Genomic DNA, 24,465 nt, shown 5'->3' with positions numbered 1-24,465 from the left:
ACTAATTCTGAAGAAATCCCTTCCAGATGCTTCAAAGAATTCTTATTCACTAAAACGGCTCAAATTCCACTTTCAAGTCTTCCACTCATCGTGGATGGATGATGTCACATCGGGATCACGTTCTTATTTTCCTCACTTTGGAAGCCTTTTCATCCATTCAAGGACATTTTTTTTTATCAATAAAAAAAAAAATCTCTCCAAGGGTTATTTAAGGCCGCATCCACAGTTGAAGAGCCGGAGCCGGTCAGAGACGGGCCTCGACCCCTGTCATAGAGCCGGCCAGTTCGTGCTGCATGGCGGCGTTTCAGAACAAAGAATTTCTCTAGGAAAAAAAAAAAAAAACGTAGCATAATAAAATGTATATATTTCCTTTGGGAACATTTTATCCCTGATATTCCATTAATAAACCTTTATCTGAATTATGCCCCCCCCGCCGTTTTTTTTTCCTTGACTGAGGCAAATTTTTATTTAAAACTTCATCACCATTCAGTTGATTTTATCCAGAGGGGTTTGAAAATGGATTCACAGGAGCAAAGATTGTCTAATCTTCTTAACACAAAGACAGTGCGTAATAATCCTTAAACTGTAGCGAAAGTATTACAAAGACCAGCGCTGAGGTTATGAGATTTTTGATGGCTGACATTATTTCTTCTTCGTCCCTCGGAAGGATTCCTTGCACAAGGACCAGGACCTGCTCCGATGAACTCCATCACTCGTGGAGCTCCAAAATAAAGCAGCCAAATCATGTTTAATACCCTCCAAGTGCCAATTTATGTTTATTACCGAGCCTTATTTCCAAACTTTAGAACCTTTTTATCATCCAAATTGTTTTTTGGTATTTTTATTGGGGAAAATCGATGGCATTTACAAAGCAAAGCAGTGAAAACAATTACAAGTGCAATGGTGGATCATGTGAATGAGGTTAATCAGACATTGAAAGACTAAAATTAAGATATGTGGCATTTGAGGAGACACTAAACTGACAGGTAGTTGAAATATTTGATGCGACATCAGTTGGTTTATTTACTGACTGATGTGTTTACCGGGGAAACAGGAAGTAGCTCAAATGACGCGTCGGATGTAAAGAGACCGGAGGTTGTTGTGTTTCTTCCTTTCTTTAATCACTTTCTTTCCATCTCCCATCTATATCATGCTTGCCTGTGCGCACACACACACGCACACACACACACACACACGCACACACAGCCTACTCGATGACTCACATCCTGTCGTGACCCCTGAAAGTTATTACCACTGTTTCAATCACACTCGGGGGGGGTCAGCCCTTTGTAATTTGACGATTCCTCTTTCTGACTGCAGCCAATATCGGTGAGCGCAGAAGTTGGGAAGCAGACGTAACGTCTCAAACGAATGCTCCGGGGCCATGAAAGTCCGGTGAGGTGAGCTTTTTGAAGTCTTTTCGCCAAAATGTACTTTTCTTATTTACACAAATGATTCGCTTTTCCCCACGGGAGAAAAGTATTGCGTAAAAAGAGATGGAAAAGAACTTGTTTCTACAGGACAAGACAATCTTCTGGATTTCATGAGCTCCGTTATCTTTACACCTTTATTTTTATCTCATATTAATTTGAAATGTGGAACATTTCTCAGTGCACCTGTTCAAGGGGGAGCGATTAAACAGACGCACAATTTTATAGCCTGACAGACGACGCTGGTGAGAAGACACAAGTCGACCGGGAATTGAAATATAAGGAACTTTAGGATGAAAGTACATACAACGTGTGCTCTTTTCAGCATTTATGCTGGAAGGAGTTTGCATTGCACCCCAACGCTAAACATGTTTTGGCTTCCATGCAGGTAATGTTAGCTGTCTATGAGCCCACAGGTGAGTAATAGTAGCTTTGTCAGAGCACATATTAGCTGTGTACGAGCATGCAGGTCAATAATGTTGGCTTTGCACGAACGTGCAGGTCAGTGATGTAAGATTTATATGACGACGCAGGTCCGCAATATTATCTTTGTACAAGCATGTATTGAGGAATATTGGTTTTGTAGGACCACGGAGGTCAGTAAGGTTGGCTTTACACAAGCATGCAGGTCAGTAAGGTTAGCTTTGCACCGGGATGCAGGTTGGCGATGTTAGTTTTCTATCCGGAGATGAAATATCCAAGTCTATGTCAGCTGAATTGACCAATCCCCTGGTGAGATGTAGCATTGTGGACTGTAGACCACGTTTTTCTCAGCGTTAGATCAGCCACTGCGCATTAATTCAGCTGATGAGAATTATGGACCGCCGTCCCGAAAGACGATGTCAAAGCGAATCCAGCGGCTGTGTGAGGATGAAGGGAAGTAACACAAGTCAAGATGAAGAGACACAGATGTGTTTTCTACTCACCTCCTAGTCTCTCTGTGTGGGAGACAGATGGAAAAATAAACAAAATTCTGAAGATGAAACTCATGTATATTGATTAATTCATCAAAAAAACTTAAAATTCTTTTTTTCTCATCTCAAATATTGAAATGCAATTCATTTACTACAAAGCCTCAAATTGATTAGATTTTTTTTTTTTTTTTTTTTTTTTTTTTTATTAATCGAGTCCCACCACAGAGTACGAACGCTTTCCCATCAAGACATTTTAACGACAGCACCAGACAGGAAATTCTTGTCAGACCAAATGTAGCTCAAATCAAACTGCATTTTCTCCCCTGACCAAACCCTTTCCGACAGACTGCACCCTCTTCACCCGACCCTGCCTCCCGAACCCGCCCCCGCTTTTAATCCACTCAAAACAGTCACACCACCGCTGTATTGCTTTACAACTGGGGAAAAGGGGAAAATGACAAGACCTGCTCGGGGTGAAAGAGGGAGCAGAGGCCCGTGCAAAAGACAGATGAAGGAGAGAGAGAGAGAGCGAAGGAGAACAATGTCAATGCTTTTATCCAATCACAGGCCAGATCCCGGCGAAGACCACTCTCTCCGCTGAAGAAATCTTTTGTGTTATCGTGACAATGCTCTAGAAGCGAGCCTTTGTTTGAAAACAAAGGGGATCGCGTGTGCGAGCCATCGTGTGTGTGCGTGTGTGTGCGTGCGTGCTTGTGAAACCACTTGTGTCAAGAACAGAAAATAACTTTATGTGCTAATTTGAGGTTTTGTTTTTCTATAAATGTAAAGGTAGGTTGTATATTTGCAGATGATGGCGAGTGAGTTGGCGTGTGTCTGCCTGTGTGGTTTTGTGCGTGTCTGTGTATTTGTGTGTGTGTGTGTGTTAGCGTCACGTCCTTTGTGTCAGCTCAAGATTTGGAAAAGAAAAGCGAACGAAAAAAAACAAGACGGCCTCTGCCCATCTGTAAAATTCTCTGATGAGCTGACAGGCCGGGGCCACATACAAACACACACACACACAAACACACGCGCACACACACACACACACACACACACAAATGCATTGAGTCAGATACTGTCATTCCCATGACGCTGGCAACTTGTCAACCCTGCCAGCCGTCAGCATCTGGAGAGAAATGAGGAGCGAGACATCAAAGGGACGGACATCAGTGCCTTTATGAAAATGCAGCGGGACGGACACGCCGGCAAAGACACAGTGACGAATCGGCCTCTGTCGCCGCCTCGCTAATGGAAATTCTAGCCAGCAGATGTGCCCCGCCGCAACAACACATGGAGTGTGAAACAGGCTTATGCGCGCCACATGCAGGTACCGAACCAGCGGTCGTGGTCGCCGCAGCAACCGGGGGAGCGATCGCGTCGCTGGACTGATGTGTGCGAGGATAACAAAATGGATGGCCGGCGACCTCTAAAACGGAAAAGAACAAATGCATAGAAAACTTCTGACGAATACAGAACGCACGGTTGTAGTATACAGTAACATGATGATAAATATTTTGCCTTTTTTTTTTCCAAACTATATTTGTACAGAATCACAATATACTTGATGCCAAAAAAAAATCAGAATATTATATACTAGATACCTGATAGATATTTAACTAGATGTTAGATAGCTTAGATAATTGCAGAAATAAAAATGAAGGGAATGAGCAACAGTGTACACAATTATGATTTTTTTTTTTTTCATTCTTTTAGCCAGGCTGGAATGGATTGTTTTTCGCTTTTTGAGCGAACTAGCCTGTCGCCCTTTCGCCTGCTATGAAATCCGTTTGGTCTTTACAACGAAGCTGACGCGAAATATACCGGTAATCACGGTGAGTGCTTCCACCCCATGGCAACAAGGCTCCCGGTCCGAGTCTGCCACGAGGCCGTTCTCTGCGGCGTATCCATGGAGACCCTAGATTGTCCAGATGGGTGAATTAGAGAGTGGATTAGTTATATTTCTCTATATGATGTATGAATGGGGAAGTGAATCACCATATGTCTCTGTATGAACCGTGAATGTCTTTATATGTGTCTGGTTTCTCGCTGAACGAATGAACAGCCTGAATGAATGAATTACTTTAAAAATGATTGTATATTGGACAAATGGTCTTCCACAGTAAGCTGTTTCTAGCGGATGTCGTGACTCATGTGGGCAAGAGACATAGAGGTGAACTTCATTAATCTAATGATTTACCTCTTGTTTTGTGCACGTTGTTCCACTGACATGACCTACGACGGGAACATTAGCGGAGTGGCACAATTATTTCTGTCGGCGTCTCTGCTTTGCCTTCTTCGGTGGGCGAAAGTGTCGGCCGGTGGGCGGGGGCGGCGCCGGCATTCCTGCTGAAGTTGCGCTAATTCACCTGTCCACCTCACGCTTGGCTGTCAGGCCGATCTACGCTGCTGTGTTGACCTTGAGGCCACGGGTTTTTACTCCACAGGCTTCGGAGCAGAACCGTGACACTTTCAGCTCTTCATTACCACCACTTCCCGACCCTCCGCTCCTCAGTTTGCCCCCCCGTCCGCTGACTTCCACACCGGCTCATCGCGGCCGGGCGTCTTTCCTACCAACTAGCTCACTTTACGATTCCTTCCTGATGTGCTCTTGTTACACACCGGCAAGTTTCTGCAGGAGCGTATATTTTTATTTTCTAAAGCATATCTTTTTCATATCCGTTCTCTTGTCATCTTTTATAGCTACAGGAGATAGTCCATCAATGACTCCTCAGACATAGAAAAAAAAAAAGGTGTGGGTGTGCAGATGCATTGTGGGTCAGGCATGAGTGGAATGAGAGCCAAATTGTGGAAGGACGGAGCCGAAGATGAAACTCTTAAACTTTTAAAAGAAATCTGCTTCCCACTCTCTCTAGAATATCATGTCTTTTATCTCTTTTGTTTTTTGCTCTGCTCCTCGTTCAGTCTTTCTTCTCTGCCCGGTTCAGATCATGCTGCCGTAGCTTATGTATTTATTTCTTTTTGCTTGCAGTCTTCCTTTGGTTTCGTACCGCTTTGATAATCTCTCCTGCCTTAATGTGTCTCAGGTTGTGAATGGGTCTCAGATACAATCCTAGTATCTACCACTCGGTGCTCACAGTTTCTTTTCCCTTCTTGAGTTCACCTTTCGCTTTTGTCCTGCCATTCCCCCTTTTATATTTGCCCACATTGCTGACATTTTAAGTTCAGATTTGTTAATTTGAGTTTTTTTTCCTTTCCTTTGGCCTGTCAAAATTAACACATTAATGTAGATTAATTAATTTGCAATGATCAATTATGCAACAGCGCACAATGACTGAAAATCCCACAATTCCAGAATCAACTCCATTAAGATGGGTGACTCTAAACAACAAAACGGCCATTGAAGTTCGAGCACAAACAAACCCAACACTGGACAATCGACCGACGTAAAGTAGTCGTCACCCTCTGCAGGAAGGACGCGTCAGTTCACTGGCGCACGTCCTGCGTAGAGAACTACGTCAACACCAAGCAGGGTTAGTCAGGGATTTCTCCTCAAGGACTTTGGCGACCTCAAAGCCCAGCTTGCAACAAACCCTTTCGGGAGGCTGGAGCCTGAGATAATGTAAACATCTCACTCACAAGTCTGGGCTGCATTTATATGGACATTTGTTTGGTTAAAAAAATGATAATGTGGTCATTAGATAAGGAAATGCTGTCTGTTCCTTAAGCTAACAAAAACCTGTTAAGTGTATATCCATACATACGCATATAGAGCTTCTTGTTACGAGTCTTTTCGCATACTCGGAAAACATGATGAATAACGTATTGATTTTAGTCGCGATTAATCTAAATGGATCCACCGAGCCCTTATGATTAATCGGAAGTCTACTTGTATAAATGAGAAAATTTAGCTCATGGTAGATGCCGCACGTCGGCCCTACCCTTTGTTTCAGTGTAACAGCATAGCTTGACACGCGTCTCCCAGGAAATTTGACTGGATGTCGCAGCGGCACAGAGCCCCGGTGAGACACATAGCCCTGTTTCATAACATCATATTTCCCCCTCTGCATTTCCACCCTGTGATTTCCATACCGTCTTCCCCTTTGGCCTGAGCTCTCCTCTGCAATTCATTTGCTTCATTAAATATAAATACTGACACGGCGGCATGGCGGCACGGTTAGCGCTCCTGCCTCACAGCGAGAAGTACCCTGGTTAGACTCCGAAAAGGGGCTTTTCTGTGTGGACTTTGCATGTTTCCCCCCCCCCTGTCTGCGGGCGTTTTTTACCGAGTTCTAGGGTTTCCTCCGACAGTCCAAAAACATGCAGAAAGTTGGAAGGTTAATTGGAAAATGTGGAAAATGCCCAGATGTGTGAGTGACAGAGTGTCTCTATAAGTGGCCCTGCGATCCACTGGCAACGGGTTTGGGGTTGAAGCCCGGCCCTTGCCCAATGACAGCTGGGAGGCTCCAGCATCCCCACGACCCTAGGTGCGGGATAAGCGATAGATAATGAATGAATTCGATATAAATACCATTCAATATTTATAAGGCGTCACTCCAATCCAGGTATAGTAAGAATGCAAACTACTCATCACGGTGGTGGTTTAATCCCCACTGCCAGCTTGTGTTTGGGTTGTCTAACTGCAGTAAAATTGTACTTATACCACCCTGGCAGAGCTGAGTTGACTTAATCTTAACTCACAATCTGATCACATCTTTTTTGGGGGTAAATAAAAATAAGATGGCACATATTCATGTTTGACAGATCCAAATTCAACAGGGAAGATCGTGGCGTCCTCTCGTCGCCGTAACCATGTCACTCATGCACGGCCCCCGGGCTCTGCTGAAGCTTGGGATGTTATTGTTCCTACGTAGAACTGTGGATTATGGTCTGCATTCAGATCCTCGGCAGGATCTCTGTTCACCTGACAGGACCGAAGAGCCCTTCTTGTTTTTTCTCCTCTTCTTCTTGTTAGCAGTGTCAAGTGCGGGTTTGACACATTCAATAAGTAACCAAGGCACGTGATGAACCGGGAAAAGGGATGAGGGCGACAGATGGATGGATTCTGAACCCAAACAGCGTTCATCTGGAATCCACACTCACTAAACCACTAGAATTCTAAAAATCCAACCCAAATGTATCCATTGGTTTTAACCAACTGTTCTCCTTTTCAAAATTGTGCTATCACAACAGTTTCTGGATTCTGATTTTGTAGTCTATTATTATTATTATTATTATTATTATTATCAGTATTATTATTATTATTTCTTTTTATTATTATTATTGTTATTATTATCATTGGCAATGTATTTATTTCCTTTTTCTCTTACTTCCTGGATTTGTGATAAAACAAACAAAGAAAATGACAAAAATAACTACACTGGGGCAATTATCAAGTGTTGTATTAAAAATGCATTACCTAAAATATATGAGTCAGTGCAAATACTTAATCCAGTATAAAATGACAGGTTCAAATATGTATAGATTCTATTAGGTCCCTTAGACAGATTACGTCAAATGTCGACTTTTATCAACAAAAGCAATAGTTTTCTGTCACTTTGAGGGAGATTACATTGATCTATATTAAAAATGTATTCACCAAAATTAATTTCACCTTTTAGCACTTACACAATTGAGAGGAGTGGTAAATACTTTATGTTTTATAGATTTGCTACATGACTCGTAACCCTATTGTTTCATTTGAATATATTATGCCTGATCAACGCTTAATCCCTTCTGGTTCCTGATAAACTGGATATATACATGCAGCACGTCACCAGAGGCAGAAGTGATGAGAAACTCGATTCTTTTCACTGACTCGTTTATATGAGTCATTCTCCAAACAGAATCTGTTTTTTGAGTCATTTGAGTCAGTCACCTGTTTCACCGATTAGGGCGTCCGAGTGATTCGTTTGTTGATGTTGACTGAGTGAGTTGTTGGTTTTGCAAGTGAGTAGGGCTACCGTGAGCTGCTGAGTGATTCCTTCATTGAGTTCCTGAGTGGGTAGTTTGTTTTGCGAGTCGGGAAGGCTACTGTGGTCGTTTGTTCTCAGATCGTAGCGGGGGTAAGGGGGGGGTCACGGGTTGAAACAAGAAACCAGAACTGCTGCTCTTCCCACAGGGCTGACTGGATAAGTTTATACAAAAGCAGTTAGATAGTAGTTGGTGCAGTTAGTTAGATAGCGGAGTAAAGCAAGACTAGAAATCATGACTCAAGAGTTGATTAAATGAGTCTATTTTTGAGCTATTCGTTCGGGTTGTCGCTAGTAGGCAGTTGAACTATGGGGCGCCGGTAGTCTTCTATCGTTTGTTTTTCTAGTTTTTATTTTTTCTTCTGAACACCAAACAGGAATAAAGTGTCTTAAAATGGCTGAGGTCGAAAACAGGAATAAGTGTTACGGCACGTCGGCGTAGCGGTTGGCTCCTCCGCCTCACCGTGGTTCGACTTCGACAGGGGCGGCCTTCCTGTGAGGCATTTCCATGTTCTCCCTGGATCTGTGCGGGTCATTTGGACTTTGCAAAATTAAAATTTGCTTTGGTTAGGGCTTCCGCCTCATGGCAACACGGTCCCCGATTTGATTCTGACAGGGGGCCCGTATGTATCGGGGTTTGCGTGTATCGCCCACACGTCTGCATGGAGTTTCTCCAAAAAACATGCAGTAGGTTTATTGGACACCCTAAATTACCCAGACATGTGAGCGTGAGAGTGAACAGTTGGATATCTGTGTATGTGGCCCTGTGATCGTCCGGGCTGAGCCCACCTCTCGCCCCACGACAGCCGGGATAGACTCCGGTCCTCCTGCGACCCCGAGCGCAGGATAATGAATGCCTGGGAAAGGGACAAAGCGAACCCAACCGGACGCTGCGGGTCCGCCATTATTCCAACAAAGGTTTCCCTAGGTTTGACATTGAAAGAAAAGAAGACGTTTAAAAAATAAAACCCGCCATCGGACTCGGCGTCGAACCGGGGGAAGGGGAAACCCTTGAAACGCGAGCAGATGTTTCCCCCCCCTCCGCTGTGAGGGACTACACGGTGCACACACGCACACGCCGCCACCGGGTTATTGAGGTATTCAGGTGATGCTGCGCTCTGCATGAACCCCCTGCACGGCTGGCTCCATGTTTTTCTGCTCCAGCGCCCTTCCGTGAAGTCTCCCTCTCCCCCCCGGCGAGTGCGCATGCGCGGCCGGAGCGCACTACCGCAGACAGGGGGCGTCAACATGGCGTTCTCTCCTCGACGACCGCACTGACTGCAGCCTGCCAATGAGAGAGAGACAGGCAGGGGGAGCGCAGGCGATCAACCTCCGTCCTTTTTATTTTTCCAGCCCTATGACTCCCTGGGAGGGTGAGGGTGATTTGTGAAGACTTTTATTTTTATTTTTTTTTAATTTTTGACCCCCCCCCACCCCCACCCCCTCCGGCGCCGCTCTCCCCTCCGTCCTCCTCCGCAGTGGATGTGTTTGTGCGGCAGCGTCCAGACGCCCGAGCGTGTCGAGCAGGTGTGAGAGACCGCGGCGGCCGCTCCTGTTTTTTTTTTTTTCCCCGACCAGGGGGTGGGGGGTGGGGGGAAATGTCGAGCGAGAAGCCGCTCTCAGCACCGCCGGGCTCCGCTTCGTCGCTCACGGACACGGACCGGGACTCCCACCCTCCGTCGGGCTCCTCCGCGCAGCCGCAGCCGCCGCCGCCGCCGCAGCAGCAGCAGCTCGCCGCGGGCTCTGGCTCCGGCGCCGCCGGGGAGAGGATGGTATCCGCGGCCGGCTCTATGGTCCTCCCGGCCGGGGTGATCAACCCCGCCGTGCCGATCAGGAATATCCAGATGAAATTCGCCGTGCTGGTGGGCCTGATCCAGGTCGGGGAGGTTAGCAACCGGGACATCGTGGAGACGGTGCTGAACCTGGTGAGTGGGAGAACCCACGGGCAGCCATGGAGCCCGAGATGTTTTATTTACGATGCCTCACTCCTTGTGCCTTTCCGGAGATGATGTCATTTGTTTGTTCGGTGGAATGAACGCGTGCTTGTGTGTGTGACGGTTCGTTTTTTGTTGCAAGGAAGGGGTAATATATTTCACAAAAAGGCGATGCTATTCTTCCTGAGCCGGGCTGAGCGGAGCATGTGACCCCGAGGGGAGTCCGAGCACCGGCCATTGTTGGCTAAATGACCCGCAACACGGAGGCAGACATCCCCGGTGTCACCGTCGGGGAGGGGTGGTGTGTGGGTGTGGGGGTGTAAGGAGGGGGAGTAAGAGGGGGGTGGAGGTGGTGTGCGTTTTATCCGAGCGACCCCGTCCCGTCCCCGCCGTGCGCCCCGAGCCGATGCCGCTCGAAACCAAAGGTTACCATGTTGCGCACGGCGGCCGGAGCCAAGCGGAGCTGGTTCGCTTTCCTTATGAACGAAATCGTGCAGGTATGTCGATTAAAAAAAAAACACAACAACAACAAAACAAACAACAACAACAACAAAACGGGATCCGGACGCGGATTGAAAAAAGCCGATTAGCATTCCGAGTCCGGGTCCGGATCGGGTTCGGGCGCGGGGGGGAAGCGGGTCCGAGTGCTGCGCAGGCCTTATTGTTGGAGAGCAGGCCGCGCATCCTGTGCGCAAAGCGCCGATGTGCGGCGGCACCGGCACGGATTGCGGCGGTTATTCAACGCGAGGGTCGTTCGTAGTCCATCCCCGACCCCCCGCCATCATCACCCCCACCTTCACCGAAGGCTCTGTCGGGCCTACCATAACCCCAACACATCCAAGGATTTAATCCAGCTGGGGAGGGAGGTGGAAGAGGAGGAGGAGGAGGGTGACATGACTGGTGCTTCTCGTTACGAAACAGATGAGCAAAAATGCACAGCGGGCGTGGGTCTGGGAGACTAAGGATGGAGGACGACTGTGCGTGTGTGTGCCTGTGTGTGTGTGTGTGTGCGTGTGTGTTGGATGCTGCCTCCACTTCACCATGCATCAGGCAATGGCGCCGGCTACATGATGTGACATATCTTCCGTGGAAGTGGGGGTGGAGAGGAGCAGGTGGGGGGTGGGGGGAGTCACCGTGTGTTATTTCACTCTGTCCCGGTGGGGGTGTGGGGTGGGTTGGAATAATGCATACATATTCATAACCTGACCTCGGTGACTGTTTCATGCCGCCCGCCGGGCCGGTGGCCTATTTCCTCTCTGGTTGCTTTGAGCAGGACGGCCAGAAGCCGGGCTCTACCATTTCCCACATTCTCTCATCTCCCAATCAATTATTGGTTCTACATGGGAGAGTGTTGGGGGTGGGGGTGGGCCTAGCCTGCCTGTCTGCCTCCCCCTTCCATTTCCCTAGCAGCACAGGCTAATAACCATCCATCCTGTTCCACGGATACCCCCTTCAAGTCTTAAGGGGGGGGGGATGAGAGAGGAACGACGCCGCCTGCATAGACCGGCCTGGCTGGGCAGTGCCATGCATTTAAAAGCAGGTGGAGAGGAGAGGAGAGGAGAGGAGAGGAGAGGAGAGGGAGGATGGGGGGGTTAGTGAGAGGGGGGATTGGGGGAAGAGGAAAGAGAGAGTGGAGGAGGAGGAGGAGGATGAGGTGGTCGGATGCTGCAGTGGCTATGTGCTCAGAAATCACCAGCTGATGCAGCGGAAGAGGAACTGGTTCTGAATGAGTCCACGTCGGACCAGTGAGAGCGCGCGGATGTATACTTTTTGCATAAACACCTGCACGGGAGACATTTTTTCTCGAGCTCGGTCCGGCGTTTTAAACGCGAAAAGCCGGGGGACGAACGAAAAGCCGAATGTGTTGGTCATGCAAAGCTTTACTTTCCAAATCCTGAATTGAACAATCAGTTCTGGCCGCAATGCTGCCAATAGTTAAGCCTGTTAGGGAATTCAGTTGCCCAGCTCCTTAATTAAAAGAGTTGAAACAAAGAGGTGTGGAGACAGGAAACCTCAGCGGTCATGCTGCTGGTACAATGAGTCCACTGTGACCCAAAAGCTGATCCATTATTCCAGTCAATGTGGGAGACCACAACAGCCACATTCTCTGTCCACTGTGGCTATATTGATCACATCCCACTGCGGCTTGGATGAACAGATGGCTTGTCAGCTGGATCAGATATGCTCCCCGCTGTATGTGGCACGAAGCTGGCCTTTGGCTAGCCGCGAACTGCAGTCTCTCCAGACAGAAAGGAGAGATGTGAAATTAAAAAACCTGAACTCGGGGCAACGGCGGCGTCTGCTTCGCTGCTGATACCGACGGCGCGATCCGTCCACCGCCGCGGCGTGTCCGCCGATGTGGGCCGACTGACACGCAGATACAAGAGGGAGAGTATACATTGCGTGCCTGTGGGTGCCGTTGGCGATGTGCTCAGCTATTATCATCGAGCATCACAGTTGTCAAGGCAACACTGCTATTTGACTGCCTGCCTCCAGACGCTCAACCACCTGGTGTTGCTTTTCCACTTCCGGGCTCCCATCGCAGCTCGCAAACGCCATTGTTCTTTCTCCCCTTGCATTTCACGCGCATTGTTTTCAGTACCGTGGCATTACGGTTGCCGGCTCGCCGAGGTTCATACAAAATATGTAACGCCTTATCGGGAGGTGGGTTCTCGCTTCGTTTGACGCGCCATCTGGGAACGAGCTTATTTAGTTTACATCTGTGGAAGATTTCAGCGCCAATATCTGGCTCCTAGGTGTTTGGCCACCGGGAACCTCTGGAACCGCATCAGTAGCCCTTGCAATAGATTTTCCAAGTCTCTGAACTCGCCAGCGGGAGGGATGCACAACGTCCTTCCAAAAGATATTCTTTCATTTTGGTGTTTGAAGATGTTCTTGGAGAGCGTTGCGTGCTTCTTGCTTCCAGGATCACATAGCAAAACATGTGAAGGTCATTGGATACAATGACACTGCGTGTGTGTGTGTGTGTGTTTTTTTTGTATTCATCATTCATCGCACTCCATCGAGCGATCGTCATAGAAATCGTACCTGTGCTTTTTCGTTTCCTGAGGTTAGGAAGTTCAGGAAGACATGCAGAAATACTATGTGTCTGAGATGGTTTGGCTAAAAATGATACGAGTGAAAAGCCTTAAAGTACCCCAGACTCTGTTTACATCATTATAAAATCCCAGATCTTATGAATATGCAAATATTTTCATTTCAAAAAGTTTAACTGCCGGATGCTGGCTGCCTCCTGAGCTGCCAGGGCTCTAAGTTCCCGCATCAGACTCATGCCCTGAATTTCCGACCGGGATTAGTCTGGTAATATCGGACAACTGGACATCTCGCCGACCGCATGTCACGGAGGGATGTTTCGGATACGAAACATGCGGCGACTTGGATGTTGGCATCGTTGCGCCTTTTGGTTTTTGCAAAAGGACACGCCGCACTGTCTCGGTTTTTCCTCTTTTGTAGTGAAATAAAAGGGACTCACTTGAAAATGGATGCCCCCGACAAAATGCGCCTCAGTTCGGGTTGAGCCTGCAATGCAGGTTTTTTGTTCTGTAATTGTTTCCGTCAGAGCTGGAGGATATGGCTTAAAAAATAAAATCCCCCCCCCCCCTTTTTTTTTTTGCACTGAACTCAATTTAAGATTTTTTTTTCATAAAAACAGCAAAAAGGCAAAGGCATTATTCAAATATCCACCTTTTTATGTCAATTTTATACAGTGCAGTCCCAAGACTCATCTTCAGAGAATATTCAACTGTCAACTGAACTTCAGTGTTAGAAAAGTACAAGTTTAAAGTTCAAGTTTATATAAAGTGTTTTGTACGTGCTCATCGCTTTGGTTTTGACGGATCGTCGTCTGTGGATTTGTTGGAAGCTAGACCATCATTGTAGCCGATCAGGGGGTCCTGGCTACTGTCGAATAATGTAATACTAACTGATAACACAAGGAAATGATAAGAGGAAATCATAATGACCTGTTCACGTGTTATCTTGTCGTAGGGATTACGGCAGAAAATCGATGCTGTCAATATTACATGTGATGGGGATTTTAGCGGCCTTGTCTTGCGCCACTAGCAATAAAATACATTTCCCCAGCCAGGCTGCAGCCGGATGTGTCGTGCCGCTGCCTTCGGCGCCATGGACTTCGGCAAAGTTTGCAGCGCGCGGCGTTTTGTTCATCGTGCGTCGTTTTACGAAACAACGGTACTTCCGCCCGACTGGTGCGGAGGGACTGTACATCCAACTGTCGGTATCAGAAGACAGTGATTTGTCACCTGGGGGTTGGTGTGAACACTGGGTCTGCCTGCTTATGGCCAAATGTATAATCCCAGTTATTTTGGTCGTTTTGAGATCATAAGCATTTAACACGATTTACTCACCGGCTTGGGAAGGAACATGTGTGCCCGCTTGCCGTCAGGCTCTTTGAAACCAAACATTTTAGAGAACAGCTGAATGGGTTTTACTTTTCTCCTCTTGACCAAAGGTCGTAATCTTGGCTCGAGCTGAATCGTACATACCGCCGCCTCGCTAAGAATTTGTGCTCGGGAGGGAGGGGAGAAAGTACACCCGGCTGAAGCGCTATAACAGCAGACAGAACAAGGGAATTGTTTCATTGTGTGGAATTAAAAAGTTTTCACAGTCACTGGAGGTCTTGTATTTGTTTGGTAAATTGATATATAACTTTAACTGCGCTATGAATGAATGCATACGCTTAAAGTTACTGGGGCCCTTCCAGGTATTTTGGTACGATAATGTCAGATTGGACAGAAGGAACATTTATCTGGATGTTATTCAGATGGATTGTCCGAATAAGTAAAGGTCAACAACATGAACAACAACAACAGAAGACCTGCCTTTGTTGATCTGTTCATTGAAAACAAGAGCAGTGTCCTTATTGTAGACAATGCGCTGCATTGACAAAGCAGGAAGTTGCATTTCTGAGTACCGAGTACCATCCTTGAGTTTGATGACCATCCAGTTTACTTGTTGGGAGTTGTCCTCCTAGCACTGCACTCTCCTTTCCCTCAGTGCCTCGGGCGGTTGCAGGGTTGTAAACCTCATATTTTTCTTGCCGGTCATCCGGTTGTATCCCCCCCCGGGTGCAACTTTTCACTTTGATGTTTCGTCAAAGCGGAAAAGTTGGGTGGAGGGAATGTCTTTACTGTCCGGTATCGTTCTGTATTTGTAGATTTCGGATATTTCTTCTGAATTTTGTCAAGCAGTGTGAAGTATTATCCTTAGCATGGCACCAGCTGTACTTATCTATAGACAGCTTTACCGAGCTGTAATTTTTTGGGGATCAGAACTGCACGTGTGTCTGGGATAGAAAAGGACAAACTCTGCTTCCCTCATTCCCTCTTGCTAATATGCAATATCTTCAATATCTAATATGCAATATCTTCAGGTTGTGTCATTTCTCACCGGAACCCTTTTTAGTATCCCGTTCCCCCCTCTGAGTCTCTGGTAAAAAATCAAAAACCAAAAAAAACATCTCAATATTCTTGTCCACACATCCAAAATCACCAAGGTCACCTGATACTGAGTGCAAAGTAGGCAGAGGCAGAGTCAGCACATCAGATTCTGGCACACACAGATCCCCACCCCCTCCCGAAATGCACCTGTTCATGTGCTGGCGATCAGACACGAATGCAGTGATGCAGAGGTGCAAAACTTTTCCCGCATATCTAACCGTCATGCTTCCCCCTCCCGCGGGGGCCGCAGAGAACCGAAAAAATGTCAGGAAAACGTGACGGCGAGACTTATAAAGTGCCGCTCAACACCGCCTGGCCCTTAGCATGGAGGCGCTGATGAAAACCTCATTTATTTTGCAAGTACGTGCAGCGTGTCTAACAATGCATTGTTATTTTGCCCTGGGTGGCTTAGAATTGCCAGAACGAAGTTCAGTTTGATTCTAAATGTTCCCCAAGTTTGCCCCGTGGCTGCTCAGCTAACTATTTCCCTGCAGCGGTGTAATCCGCTTGCAGGGCCACGTGGGGGTATAACAATGCGTCATCATGTGCTCACACAGCCATGTAGAGGACAATCAAAACAAACATCCCTCTATACTCGCACAGGGATAATGTGTGGCCTTGTGAGGAGGATGTGAATATTTTTGATATTTGTAAATATATTTCGCAAGTCAGATGAAGTGAGAAAAATGTACGTTGGCATTTTCAATCATTTCAGGTTTGTAGTCTATAGCTGTCGGATCTAATTGAAAGTATGATAATGTTAAGAAGCGCATCAAGGTGACTGCTTTGCTCCGAAGCGGCATCATATCCTTTATTAGTCTTGCAATTTCCGTCGTCACATCTTATCTGAGGCAACATGTAACCCCAGCTAGACGATGTGAGTAGCATTTAAGACATATCTGTCTTCTTTAGCGCCTCCTTCGATTTCCTCATTTCTATTTCATTTTTGGATTTTTTGGACGTATTTTCTTTAAAAATAGTCAAAGATGACCAGACCAGACCAGAGACACCCGACCAAGAGGCAGAAGCTTGCTGGTCATCCTCCTAGCAGCGGGGGTGGGAGGTTCAAGACAGCTGCTTTGGCTGGAATATTAGCCCTCTCGGTCGTTACCGATCTGCATGTTAAAAGAAAATTAAAATTGAAGCCGCAGTTGGACTTAAAAGTAGTTAAAAAATCATTGCTGATAAAGGTATGATTTTTCTTTTTTTCCTTGTGCACATTACTAATATATGTAATAAAACCTGGGTGTTTTTTTTTTTTCTCTCGAGTAAAAGCTCTCTCTTTTAAATACAGCACAAATATGGCTAGACTCTGCTTGTTTTTTTTGGGCCACTTTTAGACGACGGAGGTTATTTATGGGAACGGCCTCTTGCTGTAACGCTACTACGTCCGCTAACTGTGACAGCGGTTCTTGTGAGCGCGGGGAACAAAGGGAATACATGGTATTTGTACGCAGGGTGACCTGCCACTTAACGGCTCGAGCGGTTCCTCTCACACGCACGAGCATGCTGGGAAATAAAAGGAGTAGGACAAGAGGGTGCGGCTTCCACTGCAAGGTCATGAATGACTTTGCTATCTATCACGCCGCTGGCGGGTTGTCCCGACCCCGGCCGGAGCCGGAGGAAGACCGAAAGAGACGATGTGGCCAAGATGTTCATCTTTTTGCTGTGAGAAGAAGGACAGAGATACGGATTGCAAAGAGAGGGAATCAGTGTGAAGGGCTCAGTGTTTCTGGGTGGATATGGGGGGGAGGGGGTCTTCATAAAATGTCCTCCGTTTTTTTTTCTTCTTTTTTTTTCTTTCTTTCTTGATTGGGACACGTAGTTGGTTCATCTCTCCACGGAGGTCTGATGAATTCCAGTCCCCCCGTTGAGCCTCATCACGCCGCATGTACTGTATCACTCCTCTCCTGTTCTTTGCTGACAGGAGAGAGATGAATGGGCCCCGCAGGTATTGTAGAGTTTGTATTCAGTAAAAAGAAATGCGACCGCAGATTGTTTGACATTTTGAGTTTTAATTGGCCTATTTTTCCGGCGGGTCTTTCGTCACAATGGTGAGATTAGCCGCTGCTGGCTTTTGGAAGGGCACGGGTCTCTGGTTGGAGGTGAGGGCAGTCGTTTAGACAACGAACCCTTGCTGAAGAAATCAGGGAATGTTCTCCTCGACTACAAAAACAGCAAATGAAAAGGCTAAATGTCAAGCGGTGTCTTAAATGATGAACGGCGCTTTCGAGTCCTCTCACAACCAGCCCTCCTCTGTGATGCCCCGCTTCACTTTTTATTGCTTAATTCAAGCTTAGTTAGTGATAAAAACTCTCATTTGTGTCTACAGGAGTAGCTAAACATCTCTTATACCAAACATCTCCCGCTCCCATTACTTAAGATCCCCTCAATTACGTTTCAACCCCTCTCAGTTGTTGGGGGTTTTCAGAAGGCAGGCCTTTCCCGGACTCTGGGTTATAGAGAAGCTTCTGGGGAAACAAAAGCCAGTGTTCCATTTTTGCTTAACAACACCTTTTGTTAGTCATCTGTCACTCCCTCCATCTTGTCATTCTTTATCTCCTCCATGCACATCCATCTTTAAAACCGCTCCATGTAATCTTGTCCTTCCCTCCCTGACTCCCCGGTTGGGTGAAGAGGCTGGTGGATGATCCCCATTGTTAGGAGGTAATGGAGCTGTCTGCAGTGCTATTTCTCTCCTGGACATTTTTTCCCTTCTTTCTCGTCTTTGCCACATTGCGAGCCCGGGGAGTAGCTGTTGGAATTAACGTTTCAGAGAACAGCCACAACATTAAAACCGCCCGTCTTCTGAGCCGCTCCAACATGTACCACCAAAACAACCCCGACCCATTAAAGCACAAAATCTTTCAGAACCTAGTAGTTCAGTTGTCTAAATTTCGGGATCGTGCCTCAGTGAATCAGAGTTTCCCCATTGTGATACATTGGATTGACAGCACGGGCTGTCAGCTGGCCAGAAGGGTTGCAGGGTGTATGACATAACCCCTATGCTGGAAAGATTTCTGTCACCCCAAGTTTTAGATTTTTATCCATTTTCTAGTTTGCTATTTTTGACTCGTTCATTCTGCTCTGTTTGGCATTTCATGTATGAATGATATTTTTTTTTCCGACGGGGGGGGGGGGGAAGGGAGCACAGTTCGGCTGACATATTCTTCTGCACACCCTGCACATTTGGGTAAAGCCTGGATAATGTCTGGTTTGCCACGCGTGCGAGACGGAGGACCGCTTTTGCCGGGCTTTCGGTCTGAAACCATTAGCTCCTTGAACACGGCCTGTCCTACGTTGCTATCTTTGTGAAAGTGCGCAGTGAAAGGAGGCGGTGACAGACCGTTCGCCGCTGACCCTTCAGAGGAGGCGGTCACATGGCCCCAACGAACATCCGCGTGAAGGGGACGGCCATAATGAAAGATCGATTTTTCAGATAGGCGACTCCGCTGCTCTATTTACACGCCGAGCCAAAACAGCATAATAGAGACGGTCCGTTGCTTTTTAGCATCACGGTTTTTTTCGGTCTTTCTCAGGGAAGCGTAGCAGAGTTTGCGATGTTAAAGGGTTGAACAAGGTGGTACGTTCCAAAGAAACATGCTAGTGCATTGAATAATACTTCCTAGCTGATGAGTACCTCAAGGCATCCCTGAGATGCGGGCATTTACAGTCCCTGGTAGCTGTAGCCGCGTCATCACACTGCTGAAACACTGCAAGCGGCTGGTCGGGACTTTCTTTCATGCTTTGTTGTGGTTCTCCGTGTTCTTCCGACGACGACAGCGACCAAAATGGAACAGACTTCCCGGATATTGAGGCATATAAATATTGAACATTGTTATGAAATGCTTCCCAAAAATGAAAAAACTAACAAGTGCAAGCCAGAAGAGCAGCTGCGGTGGTACGGAGCGATGGCAAATTAGGTGCGTAGGAAATTTCATCAGAAAAGAATTGTCAGACAGCGAAGTTGTGAGGGGAAATGCGTGTTAAGGTACGCTATTGGTAACTCCAAAGACTACGTGGAATCCATCGATGTATGTTTGATACAGCAGTGTAAACAAGCCTTTACCCTGTCACTTTTCACGTCCTCCCAGACCGTCTTTACCCAGTAGAAAAGTACCTGGTCACTTAAGATATGTTGGAAAGAAGTGATCTATCATACTAGTCGGCCTCGAATAAAGTCAATCTCTTCAAGCCAGACGCCCACGCAGCTCCATAGAGTGGAGAAACTGGTCTTGTGAACAGTGACCAGTCCATTGTTCCGCAGTTTGACACCCTTCTGCTGGATCTTCTGAGAGATCTGACACAAAGGGTCAGCCATTAAACCTCAGGCACATCGATGATCCTTGCTGCGGTTCACCTGTTCTCCCCACCTCGCGGTAGAGACCGGGTTCACAGCCCGCGAACAACTCCTCCAGGGATGATGAAGAACAGCGGGGTGGGAGATGACAAGAAGAATGTACTGTATGTCCGTTGACGCAGTGGTTTCAGCGGCGAGGGAGTGGATAAGTGTTTGGCCCTCACTCCCCTTTTTCTATCTTTCGCACTTTAGCTCCAGGATTCTTGCTTTTTTGTTATTTCTGAATGGACCGACAGGCTATGAATTAAACATGGATTTCCCATGGCACGGCATGCACTCAACTACTGAACTGTAACTTTCAGTAATTATAAATTTAATCAAACCAAACACTCACAACCCCATTTGTTATTTTCATCACAGTTTTCCAATTTCAGTCTTGTCCATGTTATCTTTAAATTTAGCAACATTCTTGGCTTTTGTTTTACTTCAGCCAATTTTGAGCCAATTCAATCAAATCCAATCTTTTTTTTTTTTTTTTTAATTTTTTTTTTTATAAAGCTCATTTAAATACAACAAAGTTAACCAACCCGGTGTCTTTGGTTTTGTAAAACTAAGCAGGGAGACATTAGTATTCAAACTCAGCTAATTAGCCTTCAAAATTTCATTGAAAATATGGGTGTTTAAACATTAATATCTGTGCTAATATCCATATATAAAGGCTAAAGTAAGAGTGTGTCCTCAATTTCTCTCATCTCTTACTGAGCTGTTTCCACACCATTGTGTCTGGCTGCTTCACGTTATTGCGGCGCCTTTGTGTTCTTACAATGTAAGCAATTGTGTGTGTGTGTGTGTGTGTGTGTGTGTGTGCATGAGGATGGTGCATGCAGCTTCTTGAACAGTCATACTGCACATTTGGATCAAAAACAGTGTTCAAACATTACTTTGTTGCAGCATGTGCATCTGTGCACATGGGTGTGTGTGTGTGTGTGTGTGTGTGTGTGTGTGTGTGTGTGTGTGTGTGTGTGTCAACCTGGCACCCCTACAATGCCCCAATCCTCACATTATAACAAGCTGCATTGTTAGAATCACCTAGTGTTTGTACGCCACACTGTGTTTGCCTGCAACATCCCATTTTAGTTGATTAATGTAAGTTATTCAGCACATACCCTTGCCCTATTCTCCTATACTTTTAAATGCGCCTTTTCCACACACACACACACACACACACACGCGCACGCACACAAAAGACTAACGCAAAACGTTCATAGGCATACACATACAGCTTCTATCCTTCTCGTAGCCCACATCATTGCCTGGCAGGGGTGATTTTATATTCATGCTGGCCTACTTCGCCTCTTTCCCTTGGCTCCTCATGCACTCACTCATACACAGACACACACACACATTCATATATACAGGCGCGTGCACATGCACTTTACTCTGAAGTACAGCTAACTGTGTAGTTATTCATCATGCTGCATACTGCAGTGGTTGAAGGTTGATTATAACCAACTTTATTGTGTCTGTGTGTGTGTGCATGCACGCAATTACCAACCATTTCTAATGTTCTATAACGGCATTCGCATGTAAAATGTCATTGTTTTTCATGAAGGAACATATGATGCTATTGGAAGGAGCTGCAGGAAGACACTGGGCAGTTCAGTTTGTCTAAAAGTCTTCATTGCAAAACATCTGAACTCTGCTGAACCAACTGCAGCAGCTCTGCCTGCATACTGCCTGGCAAAGAAGCGGAGTCGGTTTCGAACACATGCGCGCGCACACACACACACACACACACACATAGGTTTGTTTCTGTGTTCTCTTGTCCAGCTGGCAAATAAGAGTAATATCTTAATCGGAGCTTCTGTACGCCTGGCTTCATTCACTGAAAATGGAGTTAAATTAAAGGAGTACCTAAAGAGCCTACATAGTCTGTCGCACTGTTTTACGTTTCGCCCTGAAACCTTGCGTTAAGTTGTCAACGGCCTTTGCCGATTCGTGCAGGAGTTAATGAAGAAACGGCCCAATCGTACAGCTGCAATGCAACTGTCTCTCAGTCAGCGATGGGGGGGAGGGAGGGGGAAAAGTCAGCAATAAACAAAATCTGACAGTTTTTCAGACGCTTCCTTACGGTGCTCATGGCGAGATACTCAGGCCAAAAAAAATCCTCTTTGCTACTTCGTCGAGGGGGCCCCTGAAGTAGGTACTTTAAAAAAAAAAAAATTAAAAATCAGCCACGGTAGCAGCTTGATGACGCTGTGCACAGTGACGCCTCCAGATTCATGCTAATGCAAGCGGCATGCTAAGACGATCAAAGTGATGGAAGTTATCATGCCAAATTTACGAGGCAGCCAGCGTTAATGCACTGGTGTTTAGTCGCTTTTTGCATTTTAGAAGTGTTTTGCGTGTCTGCACTGTCGCACGTCACCCATCGCCATGGTAACCTGAAAGAAATATGGAGAAAACCGATATGGACTGAATGGGAAGGAGGCACTAACCAAAACTGCAGACTTTCAGGCGCAAGGCACCACGGTTGTCAAGGAAATCCATCCCGTCCTGATTGAGAACAGACAGAAACACAGGCAGACGGGGAGTGGGATGATTCTTAAGTTGCTTATGGAGTCGGGAAAGATTCAGAGTGATAGACACAAACGTTAGCCTGCCATTGACAGCCCAAACAGCATCGCCGATTGGTTTGTTCTCCCTCGGTTCACTTTAGATTTACAGCGACGGTTAAAAGCTGCAAATACTCGGCTGGAGTGCAACCAAGGATCGTAAAGGAACACATGGAATCGCACTGGGAGGCAGGAAACTTTAACATGTTGCACAGAAGCACATCATATGCAAAAGCAACAAAAGCCAGGATTTTCGGAAGTTCTTAGGTTTGATATTTATTTATTATTATTATTTATTGTTTTATGATTATATTTATATTCATATTTAACTGTTACGCTGCAGAATTTGCCCTATGGGGATAAATAAATTTTATCTTATCTTTTTCGGGTCCTGTTTCAACCCCACGCAAAGGGCAGGTTTTTCAAAACTCGTTACTCTGCTGTTTTGCATCAAGAATTCTATTTTCGATACTACTTTGGAAAGTAGTTGCGGCCGTGTATTCGCATTTCACAATGTGGGCTGCTCAGTGGTTAGCGCTTCCTCCTCACAGTAAGAAGGTCTGTGGTTCGAGTCTGTGTGGAGTTTGTATGTTCACGTGTCTGCGTGGACTCCAAAAACATGAGCTGTTTTGGAGACTGGAAATTGCCCAGATGTGTGAATGGTTGTGTGTTTCTATATTGATAAGAATAAGAACAACTTTATTTATCCTGAAGGAAATTGTTGTGCCAGAGTTTCAAGTAAAACATAACAATAATAAATAATAGTAAGAAATTGTATAAACAGTAAAAAAAAAAAAGGAAGAAAAAAAGAGGGGGGGATATATATATATGGAATAAGAAATACAAATAAAACTATAAAGTGTCAAAGTCAAAGCTTTAAAGTGTTTTAAGGTCGTAAGTGGACAGTTGAAGATTCCCTGCGGCTGGCCCATATCAACAGGCGACCGGTCCCACCAATCGCCCAATTGCCCCCAGCAGCCCCAAGTGCCGTTGTATGGATGATGAATTGATGAATGATCTCACGATGTGCTGAATGCACAAGCATATCGGAGTGTTTTGCAGCGGTCGCGGCGTCCGTTTTATTTATTTTGATTGAGCCTGGCAAGTGATTCCGTAGATCCCATTCATTGTGCTAAGCTAACCAATCAGAGGAAAGTCTCTAGTTCTGTAATGCGCACACAAGTTAAGTGTATTTATGCCCTCATCATAGCACTGGGTCGTGACAATGAGATAAGTGCTTGTGATTGAGGTCCAATGAAGAGGAGGCGGGGCGGAGGTTCGCCAGACGGGGCTCAGCAGATTCGACCGGTCCCGAGGCAATGCAATCGGGGGGGATTTGTGTGCAAAGTGTCATAACGATAATGAAATTATAAATCGCGGTAAAGGAGTTGTCTGAAGCGTATTAGTGCCGCCGTAAAGGGTTTGATTCCCTCCCCTCTTCCTGACGGCACTTTCACACTCCGAAACCCTGCCAGATGGAGGAGGTGGAAGATGTTTTGCAGCCAAAACCTGGCGGCGGTGACTCATTGTGCTCCCCTCCCGCCTTCTCTCTGCCGCAGCCACCACCCCCCCAAGCCCCCCCCCCCCCCACTCCTTTGCCCCCGCCAGGTTCAGGCTACGGTTCCAAGAAAACCATTAAGTTGGAATACAGAGTGTGAATGCAGAGAGACTCACTGTTATAATCAGACTGATGTATGGATCCCAAGGAGTGCTGCTGCGTTACCATGGGCACTATTTCGGAGTTGGAGGGGGCATGCTAGACATTCCATGAATTTCATGAATGCTTGAAAAATCTCCGATCCTTCTATTTTACTTTTCATTAATGGCTTCAAATATCTTTTCTTGCCCGGAGGACTACATTT

General features: G+C 46.3%; 1 protein-coding gene across 16 annotated transcripts in view; it reads left to right on the top strand.

Moving 5' to 3' along the window:
- The first annotated feature begins 9,567 nt into the window (after window positions 1-9,567).
- The window catches only part of nbeaa (neurobeachin a), a 104,910-nt gene continuing 90,012 nt past the window's right edge, over window positions 9,568-24,465 (top strand). For all 16 annotated transcript variants that reach the window (XM_086176694.1, XM_086176691.1, XM_086176687.1 and 13 more), the window contains exon 1: window positions 9,568-10,199. In XM_086176694.1, coding sequence (XP_086032820.1) covers window positions 9,873-10,199 — 327 coding nt within the window. In that variant the 5' untranslated portion in view covers window positions 9,568-9,872. The remainder of the gene's footprint in view (window positions 10,200-24,465) is intronic.

The sequence above is a fragment of the Fistularia commersonii genome, chromosome 29 (assembly GCF_037954325.1).
Source record: "Fistularia commersonii isolate RoL2024-O1a breed Wild chromosome 29, RoL_Fcom_v1.0, whole genome shotgun sequence".
In the NCBI taxonomy this organism is placed as follows: Eukaryota; Metazoa; Chordata; class Actinopteri; order Syngnathiformes; family Fistulariidae; genus Fistularia; species Fistularia commersonii.
Note: the sequence above shows the minus strand (reverse complement) of the source record. Positions and strands in the feature narration are given on the sequence as shown.